Source organism: Argentina anserina, chromosome 6 (genome assembly GCF_933775445.1).
Source record: "Argentina anserina chromosome 6, drPotAnse1.1, whole genome shotgun sequence".
Taxonomy (NCBI): domain Eukaryota; kingdom Viridiplantae; phylum Streptophyta; class Magnoliopsida; order Rosales; family Rosaceae; genus Argentina; species Argentina anserina.
The window spans coordinates 29,139,126-29,149,016 of NC_065877.1; the positions used below are offsets into that span (position 1 = coordinate 29,139,126).

General features: G+C 40.8%; 2 protein-coding genes across 2 annotated transcripts; one reads left to right on the forward strand and one right to left on the reverse strand.

Moving 5' to 3' along the window:
* The first annotated feature begins 1,318 nt into the window (after positions 1–1,318).
* LOC126798060 (integrin-linked protein kinase 1) lies at positions 1,319–5,830 on the forward strand. Its single transcript, XM_050524885.1, has 12 exons — positions 1,319–1,882; positions 1,997–2,071; positions 2,169–2,264; positions 2,519–2,604; positions 2,729–2,849; positions 3,234–3,313; positions 3,708–3,770; positions 4,004–4,122; positions 4,425–4,510; positions 4,903–5,024; positions 5,250–5,361; positions 5,502–5,830. The coding sequence occupies exons 1-12, from the start codon at positions 1,571–1,573 to the stop codon at positions 5,595–5,597; spliced, it is 1,368 nt and encodes a 455-aa protein (XP_050380842.1). The 5' UTR covers positions 1,319–1,570; the 3' UTR covers positions 5,598–5,830.
* LOC126798059 (uncharacterized) lies at positions 5,808–8,518 on the reverse strand. Its single transcript, XM_050524884.1, has one exon. The coding sequence runs from the start codon at positions 8,516–8,518 to the stop codon at positions 5,978–5,980; it is 2,541 nt and encodes an 846-aa protein (XP_050380841.1). The 3' UTR covers positions 5,808–5,977.
* Positions 8,519–9,891: the final 1,373 nt, after the last annotated feature.

Genomic DNA, 9,891 nt, shown 5'->3' on the forward strand with positions numbered 1-9,891 from the left:
CGCTGAGTCACAAAGTGATGCTCCTCCAAAGAAGCTGAAAATTCCAGAATTCCCGACGAAATTCACTCCAAAATTGTTGGGACCCATGGAGAGCCCCGAGGGTACTTTTGTTCATAAGTCTGACTCTGATAGCAAGGTTGCAGAAGAGCAGCCACCAAAGAACTTGGCCCTAGATGTCCTCCGGGTCAAAAGATTAAGAAGCCATCTCAACCAAATAAGGTGTCGAGTGAGCAAGTTTTGACATATATCTACGATGACAAACCTCCCACCCCTAACTCTAAGGGAAAGGAGCAAGTTTAGTTTTTTTTTTGACTTTTTGTGCCTCGATGCCTTTGTTAGAGATGGAGGTGTCTATTTTTCATTGTTGAACTTTATTTTGGTTTGGTTTTTATTTTTTGGTTTTGTTGTTGCCGAATCCATGCTTGTTATGGTGTAGGTTTTTTTCCTTGCATGGTGCATAAGTAGATTTAATAGTAGGTCTATCATATGTATCATTATGATACCGTGAATCATGAAGCATTACCTACCCCTAGGTTGTTAACGGGTGGATATGTAATGGCCTGCTTGGCTTGTGTTTGCTCTATATGAATGAATTCTCTCTTCAAAAAAATCGTAATTATATAAAAGCAACTCCAACAATGGAATCAAATTTGAATGAAAATTTTAAATTTAACAACTGAGGTGGAGTTTGACAATTTAGTCATATTTCAACTCCACCCCATAAGTTAAATTGAACACATATTTTAGAGCAACTCCAACGGACATGTCAAATGACACAGTAGTGCAAAAAGGGGAAGAAATGACAGAGGAATAGTACTCTAGCGTAAGTGTTGAATCCTACGTGGATTTGACAAGAGTTTTAATACTGTCAAATTTGATAGGGTTCTTAACAATGTCAAATTTTGTTGTTCTCCTCTTTCCTTATCTTCTCTGTCTTCCTATCAGACCATAGCGTCAATATCTGAATTCTTATTTCCTACATAGATTAAATTATCTTAATTGAGTTCGATCTCTCACCTATTGGAATGAGTCACATTAATGAGAATCAAATCAAGCAAATGTAGAAGAAACTCATGGCTATCTTGAGCTCGAACGTGTAAATCAATGAAGTTGTTACTAATGAAAATCAAACATGCAACGTTGAGATCTTGTATGAGAGTAATGAGACAAATGCTTTAACGGAACGGCTTGTCGCGAGCAGTACTAGAGAATACTCGAGTGAAATTACTTTTTCAATTTTATTTTAGAAAATTATGCGAACAGAAATAAGTAATTCAATGATAAATCGTCTAACTTCCACGAAATCTGGAGACAAATTCTCAGTTATCACTTCTCACAGCCCACATAACGAGTCCGATACTTTGAGGACACTTGGTCGTACTGAAGAGGCCATAAGCTTTTGTTGTCTGATTCAATCAACTAAAGAATTTCTCTACAGTCACAAATTCGTTGACTAAACCCATTGGGGCGGCATCTCCTTCTCGACTTCTTCGTCGAATCAATTTGTCTTTATTTATTCCCTCCGACCACTCTATTCCCATCCCCCACTCTGTAAGCTCCGAAGACCCGTATGGACCGCCAGGACTCCGCCACGGCCCGCTTCACTCTCGGCCGCCAGTCCTCGCTCGCACCCGACCCGGTCGTCCCGGTCTGCGACGACGACGGCGTCATCGACCCTCGTGTCCGCCTCATGTACTTGGCCAACGAGGGCGACCTGCAAGGCATCCAGGACCTCCTCGACTCCGGCACCAATGTCAACTTCACCGACATCGACGGCCGTACCGCCCTCCACGTCGCCGCCTGCCAGGGCCAGACCGACGTCGTCCACCTCCTCCTCCGCCGCGGCGCCGACGTCCACCTCCACGACCTCTGGGGCAGTACGGTAATTTCCACCCCACTTCCTCATCTGCTGCTTCAGTTCAAGTTTCACTTAAAGCTGCTCATGTGGTTTTTGGTCTGGTTTTTTTGTTGTTGTTGTTGTAATTCAAACACATAGCCTCTAGCGGATGCCGTGTACTATAAGAACGATGACGTCATCAAGCTTCTGGAGCAGCACGGAGCTAAGCCTCCGGTGGGTTTACTGCACTTTGTGAACTTTTTTTTTTTTGGGATTGAATGTGTCGAGTTTTCGATTATTCGTGTGGAGTGAGTTGGTTTTGGATTTTTAGATGGCTCCTATGCATGTGGAGAATGCGCGGGAGGTGCCGGAGTATGAGATTGATCCCAAGGAGCTTGATTTTTCGAATAGTGTTGACATAACCAAGGTAATGTGAGTGATGTCTGTACTTTTGGTGGTGTGAATATTAGTACGGGGGAAGGAAATGAGGAATTTGACTGTTTAAACTTAAAATGCATGTATGGTTTCGGGTCATGTGGGCGCCTGCTTAACAAAAAGACTCGGTTGGGTACGGATTAGAATTGGTTAAGGTATCAAGTCTGGACTGTTTTCTGGGGATGCTGGTGCTGGTTGCATACTGATGTTCATTATGGTGTTTGTTATTTGGGATGTGTTTGCTAGGGAACCTACTGCATTGCCTCATGGCGCGGAATTCAGGTTGCAGTTAAGACACTTGAGGAGAAAGTTTTTGCTGATGAGTATAAAGTGTAGGTCTGCCTTGCTTTATTCATGTTGCCTTGTCTGTCCTTTTGTTTCTGTTTTTAGTTTAGAGTGCAATTTAGGTATCTATTTTCTTTTGACCGGAGTTTTACTTGTTCAATGGAAAATCAGGAATGCATTCAGGGATGAGCTTGCTTTACTTCAGAAAATTCGACACCCCAATGTTGTCCAATTTTTGGGTGCTGTAACACAAAGCAGTCCGATGATGATTGTCACAGAATATCTACCAAAGGTGTGGTGCAACTGTGCAAGAATGAGAAGAGTTTAGCTTGATTTCACTTGTTATGTTGTTCCTATTTGGATAAGGGAAGCTTATATTTGGTAAAACATAAAAGAAAATGTTCAAATTTTGAGGGGTTTTAGATTGTGATGCCATGGCTACTTAATAAGGCCTTCATCACTGTGCACAAAATAAGTTGTTTGGTGACCAATAGACATCTACATTGATGGATTTTTGAGTTTATGAATTAATGGCAGATTTGGGCATCGACACATTATAGATGTAGGATGCACAATTGAGACGTATGTATGCATATATCAGATGCTTACTTGACATCAGAAACAGTTTATAAATATTGAAGCTTTTGTAAGGTAAGATTTGATTTTATTACTGCAGGGAGACTTTTGTTTATATCTAAAAAGAAAAGGTGCCTTGAAGCCAACAGCAGCAGTGAAATTTGCACTTGACATTGCCAGGTTAGTCGGTTCTCCAGTGGCCTTTTTACTAAAATCGTTTGCAATTTTCATTGAGGCATTGTAATTGTGTAAATCAGAAAGGCTAGTGTTGACAACTGGACATACTTTTAATGTTTAAGGCTACATAGTATTTTTGATGTCATTAATCTTCTGGTGAAATTTCTGGTGTATATTTTTAAGTGAATGAGGTGTAATCCTTCAATTTTCTATATCAGATATAACCAATCCTATTTCATCTACTTGGTGGTCATGCCAGAACTTTATATTAATCAAAATTTAACTTCTTGCATTTGCATTTCTCCAACAATAAATTTGATTGAGTTTTTCGGTATTACAGTTGATAGAAGTAGATGATAATATATGCTCTAGCTTATAGTACCTGAATATCTTGCAGGGGGATGAATTATTTGCATGAGCATAAGCCTGAAGCAATAATTCATCGAGATCTGGAGCCCTCGTATGCTTCTTCTCTTTTTTCTCTCATTATGTGTCATGTCATGGCTATTACTTAATTCTTGTGGCGTATTTACATACAAATTCAATTTTTTGTTGTTGTTGTTGTTGTATTATGTATATTCACTGAGCATATAAATCATCATATCTTTTTAAGCTGGCTTGAATCATGCACCATCAATAACTAAATTATTGAAACTGTGATAGTTTCTTAATTGTTCGTGAGTAAGATAACAGAAACCTATTGCGGGATGATTCTGGGCATCTGAAAGTTGCAGACTTTGGAGTGAGCAAGCAATTGATAGTCGCAAAGACGGTTAAAGAAGACAGACCAGTGACAAGTCAAAACACTTCTTGTATGTTATCTTCTTTCTTGAAGTGTTCATTCTCAATTTCTTAGAATAGTGCTATCTTGTAAAATTATGGACTCATCCTATCATTTCTGTCCTTTATTAAAAAAATATATAAAAAAAATATACGGAGGTTGCTAATCACAATAGACAATAAAATAGGCTCTTGCAGTTCTGTTGGAGATTTAGAGCTTTAATGTTTCTTTGTCCTATAAACATAGGGGTTATAAACTTTTGCAGTTTTGATTCTGTGCGGTAGCACCTATCTGCAGCTGCTGTTGTTAAATGATGTAATCTTCATTGAACAGGGAGATACGTGGCTCCTGAAGTTTACAGAAATGAAGAATATGATATGAAAGTGGATGTCTTTTCATTTGCCTTGATCTTGCAAGAGGTATACTCTCTGTCATATTGATGATATGTGTATGTTTCCATGCATCCTCTTCTTTGTGATATGATCTTCTTTACACTTTTGTTCATACATGTTTATATATGGAACCGATGCGCCCATGCCATTATGTAGTCATAATCTTACATGATGCAGCCTTTGGCACAGCTACATTATCAGGAACACCGTTTCCTGCCTATCAGCCGGGTTCAAAGCATTTTGTCTGTATATATAACTTCTTTCCTGCTGGTTGAAATCTGGAAAGCTTTATTGTTATTTGGTCTACTTTCGTTACATAGAGCACTCAATTAATTTCTCTTTTTTTTTTCTCCAAGGATTTACATTGTCAATGATTACGAATAATGTTTAGTCATTTACTCATTTCCCATTTTCCCCAGATGATTGAAGGTTGTCTACCATTTTATACAAAACCAGAAAAGGATGTACCTAAAGCATATGTTGCAAATGAGCGCCCACCGTTTAGAGCTTCACCAAAGCTTTACGCACATGGATTAAAGGAGTAAGTTGATTGAGCTTCTATTGTTCATCAAAGAATAGTAGGGCAGCAAAATTTTGAAAAGAATAAACATAAAAATTAATTAATACTTTTTCTTGGTTTCACTTGCTGTATGGATAGATATAGAATTATGCTGTAGACTAAAGAATGAAAAGTAGCTGGTACCCTGTTATTATGTTCTCTAAGGAGATTTCCATGTTAAGAAAGCTTTCTGTTTTTTTTTGGCAGGTTGATTGAGCAATGTTGGAGTCAGGACCCATTCAGGAGACCGACATTCAAGCAAATAATTAAGAGTTTGGACAACATTAACGACCAGTATGCTCGGAAAAGACGCTGGAAGGTGAGCACTTTGTCTATGGGATTCTTAGAACTAAAACTTTCTAAGCCCACTTATATATCTTGTGGAATTTGTCTTTTGAAAATCAGCCAATTTGGCGACGATTGTAAATTGGCTTCTGCAATTTCTTGTATTGTATACAGGGTATGCCACTTATGTGTCTCCAGAACCTGGAGAACATGGTGAAGAAGGGTCGTTCAAGTCCCAGCAGCCATTCTTCCCCCTCTACATGGAGATGAGTAACCATTGCTTTCATGCAAGATTTCTGTTGTTATTTCTCCTTGATCTGAGGAAGGTTTTTCTGGCAGAGATTAATTTGTAAGATGGTTACACTTTTAGGAGTTCAGTTGTTGAACTAGGCCCTTCTAAGATTTCAAGTTTTTCTCCTTGACTTGTCTGTGTTCCACATATTCTTTGTGATTGTGCAAGGTGAGAAAGAAAGAAAGATGCACTGCTGATCTTCAAATTCTCATTGATATTTGTATCAAAAGTGTGTTTGACAAAACCTATCTCATGTTCTACGAACCCATTAGTAACTGCAACAGACTACTTGAAGTAGTTTCTCAACGCATTAATAACTTTAAGCACACAATGAACAAGTGAGAAGTTAATAGTGCTATCACTCGACACATTCCAACTGCACTGTTAAATCCTTGATACCGGCATCATGTAATAAGTGCGATACCTGAGCTTTTGCAGAACCTTTGTCAATCTCTGTAGAAACATGAAGATGGAGCGTTCCCACTACATCTGAGTTTGTGAAACTCCATACATGCATGTTCCGAATACCGGAAACCCCCCTTATTTTCCTAACATCATTAAGAGCTTTTCTCAAATCCTGCTCATGTGCCCTAGGAACTCTTTGCAGCAAGACTTCTGCAGAGTTTCTGAGCAATGGGATGACTGAAGATACAATCAAGACGGAGATAAATATTGAGCAGGCGGGATCAGCGACAAGCCATCCTTTGTATTTAATTAAGAGCGTTGATATAACAACTCCGACACTTCCCAAGGTGTCAGCCAGAACATGCAGAAATATTCCTTCCATGTTGTGGTCAATGTGCTGGTGCTGATGCTTGGTTGATTTTTCAGTAGGCAATCTTTCTAGTTCGGGACCATGTTGGTGACTGTGGCTGCATTGATCATTATGCTGGTGGCCGTGCTTGTGGCTGTGATCAAGCTGGTGGCTGTGGTCGTGGTGGTCATGCTGGTGACTGTGATCGTGGTGGTCATGCTGGTGGCTGTGGTCGTGGTGGTCATGCTGGTGGCTATGGTCGTGGTGATCATGCTGGTGGCTGCGGTCATGCAGATGATCTTTGCAGGCAACAGAACTGCCATGTTGGTGATCGTGATCATGGCTGGCACATGATTCTTGAGAAATAGCTATACACTCCTCAATCTTTTCACCATGATTATGTCCAGCAGATGCATGCCGATGTTGATGACTGTGGGAGTGGGAGCATGATCCAGTTCCACCATGGGCATGATGATGCTCCTCATGGAAGAAGATTAAACCGACCACATTGACAAGAAGCCCTCCAATCGAAACAACTAGTAAACTGCTAGTCGACATCTCCTGAGGGTCCAAAATCCTCTCAAGTGATTCCAATACTATTAGTGCGCCAACCAAAACCAGAAAAACAGCATTAGTATATCCGGCAAGAACCTCAAATCTCCCACGGCCATAATTAAACTCATGATTTGCAGGCAAACGCGAAATATACGAAGCATATAACCCAATCGCCAGAGCAGCACAATCAAACAACATGTGACAGGCATCTGATATCAGCCCCAGACTATTACTCATGAAACCAGCAATGAATTCCACAAACATGTACGCAGTATTAATCAGAAGGAAGAGCGCAATCTTCCGGGACTTCCTCTCACTCAAAATATGCCTAATAGGCTTCATAACAGATGCACTAAATGATTCCGAGGACTCCATCCCCAGTTCAAGATAATCAAAAGGATCCAACTCCCTAACAGCAATGTAAAGCAGCATACCACAAAGCAACAACCCCCAAAGTGACAATTCCGCAAAATAGAACAACTCCAAAACAACGGTACACAAAAAGGTAACCAAATACTCCCTCCGAAAATCTTTAGAACTCACCAACCTCTCATCACTATACCCCTCGCTCAAAAGCACGCCGAAAACAACAGTGTTCGCCAAAGGCCACCCCATGCTCCCAATCGAAACTCCATCTCCCTCACCTTGAAACATAAAAACGCTAACAACAGCAGGAATGAACAGCACAACAGTAGTGAAAAACAACGAAATCACACGAACCCTCTTCCTCCCCAGCTGCCTAATACTCCCCCAATTCATCGAAACCCTCTCGTAACACCCTAAAAATCCGGAGAGAAACGGCAGCAGCATTGGCCAGAACCTCACGCATTCCTCGGCTCCCAATTTGGAAACAAATTTCGCCGAAAAGGGGAAGCATTGTGTTCGGTCCCAGCTCATGGACAGCAAGAACAGCCCAGTCACCAATGCGAGGAACCCGCGAATCTTGGAAGAGCGGTTGCGATCATTATTGATGGTTCTTTGTTTGGTTCCCTCGGCCAAGAACCGTGCGGCGACATTTCCGGACATCTCGGCGAGGATCATGGCGGCGGTGCCGCAGTAGCGGAGGGCTTGGAAGCGGAGGAGGAAGACGGCGGCGAGGAGGATCGATTTGGCGACGAGGAGCTTGTGCTGGGATTGGGAGATGAGAGTGAGGGAGAAGATGGGTTGGGTGGGGTTACGGCGGAAGGGGTCTTTGGCGGCGGCGGCGGAGGAGGAGGAGGTGAGAAGAGAGAAAGAGAGGGTGAGGAGGAAGGAGAGGAGGGAGACGAGGAAGGAGAAGGGGAAGAGAGAGAAGGAAGGGGAGGAGGAGCGGAGGAAGGGGAGGAGGGAGTAGAGTGATCGGAGGGAGAGGAGGAGGAGGAAGAGGAAGGAGAGTGAGGATTTGCTTGAGGCTCCGCCGTTTGCGGCGGCGAGGGAGGAGGAGAGGCGGTGTTTGGAGGGAGTGACGGAGGTGGAGGAGGGGGTGAAGGGGTAGAGGGGGTATTGGCGGGAGGTGGTCGCGGTGGGAGTGGTGGAGGCGAAGGTGGTGGGGCGTTGAGGGAGGGAGAGGCGGTGGGGGCGGTGGTGGTGGTGGTGGTGGTCATCGGCCATTTTGGAATTCGGTGGAGTTTTTGAGTTTGGGAGAAGCTCCAAGTGGTATGTTTTTGACTCTCGAGTTGAGATGCCCTGTTACTCTATTAGGTCGGGATCTAACCGACGTCGTTTTGTATAGACCACACCAGAACTAAAATATCGGCGAGAACGGAAATATCAAGGGTCCAAAAAATGTTCCATTTCGGGAAAATATCGATCTTGAAAATTAATTGAGAAATTTGATGGAAATTTTGAGGGATGTTTCTTTGATCAATTATCTACTATATTTTATAATAAAAAAGTTAGGTATAACTATTAGTCTATAATGAGTTGTAGTACTTTAAGGTGAAACAATCGTCGATAATTCTTAAAAATGACTTTATAATTTAGCATCTAATTGACTTGAAAATGAATATAGTAGATAATTTATTGCTAAATTTACCCCCATAAGTTCATCATTAATCTATATGATAGTACGTAAGTGGTAAAAAAAAAATTCAAGAAGAACAAAGGAAAAGAGTAGTGGTGCAACAATCTTTTATTTATAGTGTAGCAAAGTTAAGAAAAAATATTTAAAATCAGCTAACAATTAACTTATAGTGAATAATTAAATTATTAAAGGACGGAAAAAAAGTAGTATAATTAGTTGGGATTAATAAATCATTTTTATAAATTAAGACTAGTAATTAAAGAAAATACATATATTATAACAATGCATAATGTAACAATAAATGGACTTAGTTGAGATGGCCGATTTTTTAGTCCTTGGACCCCACTATGATACTAAGACTAGTCTATATTTTTCGGTTCAATTCTGTTGACTACGTACTCATCATATGATCATTCATATCTAAGACAGAATTTATATACATTATGTTTGAGGTTCTTGTTTAGGTCGTGCAATTTGTTAAGTCTAATAACAATGTGGTGCTTCATGTCAGTGATTTAAGATCGAGGTTGTAAGTTTATGCTAACAAAGGTCGTAATTTTCAAAGTTTCGGTCAATCAAGTTTAGACCTTGATTCTGGCAGCCCTGTTCGTCAGACTGCGACGAAGCTAAGGCAGCTGATGAACTTGAGAGCTAGCTACTATATAGTGTCAAATCTAACAATATAATCAATATGAGGAAGAGAAAGAATTAAACTTTGCTTCCCTATATTTCCAACAATGTACGTACTGCGTAGTGCGTACTCGATCGGATACCCTAAACCCAAATAAATAGAGGAATCTACTTACTCTGTGCATTGAAACTCACTTGAAATTATTCCAATATATTTCTGCTATTCTCATACCGCCATACGCATTACGTAGAATAACTTGTTCAGTTATAATTTTAATATCTTTTCCTTTATAATTCTTATGTTTGTGATAACACCACGTACCTTGGAAAG

Coding starts and splice junctions, on each gene's coding strand:
- LOC126798059 (XM_050524884.1), bottom strand. CDS start 8,518: ATGGCCGATGACCACCACCACCACCACCACCGCCCCCACCGCCTCTCC.
- LOC126798060 (XM_050524885.1), top strand. CDS start 1,571: ATGGACCGCCAGGACTCCGCCACGGCCCGCTTCACTCTCGGCCGCCAG. Junction 5,025..5,249: donor TACGCACATGGATTAAAGGA/GTAAGTTGATTG, acceptor TTTTTTTGGCAG/GTTGATTGAGCAATGTTGGA. Junction 5,362..5,501: donor CTCGGAAAAGACGCTGGAAG/GTGAGCACTTTG, acceptor TATTGTATACAG/GGTATGCCACTTATGTGTCT.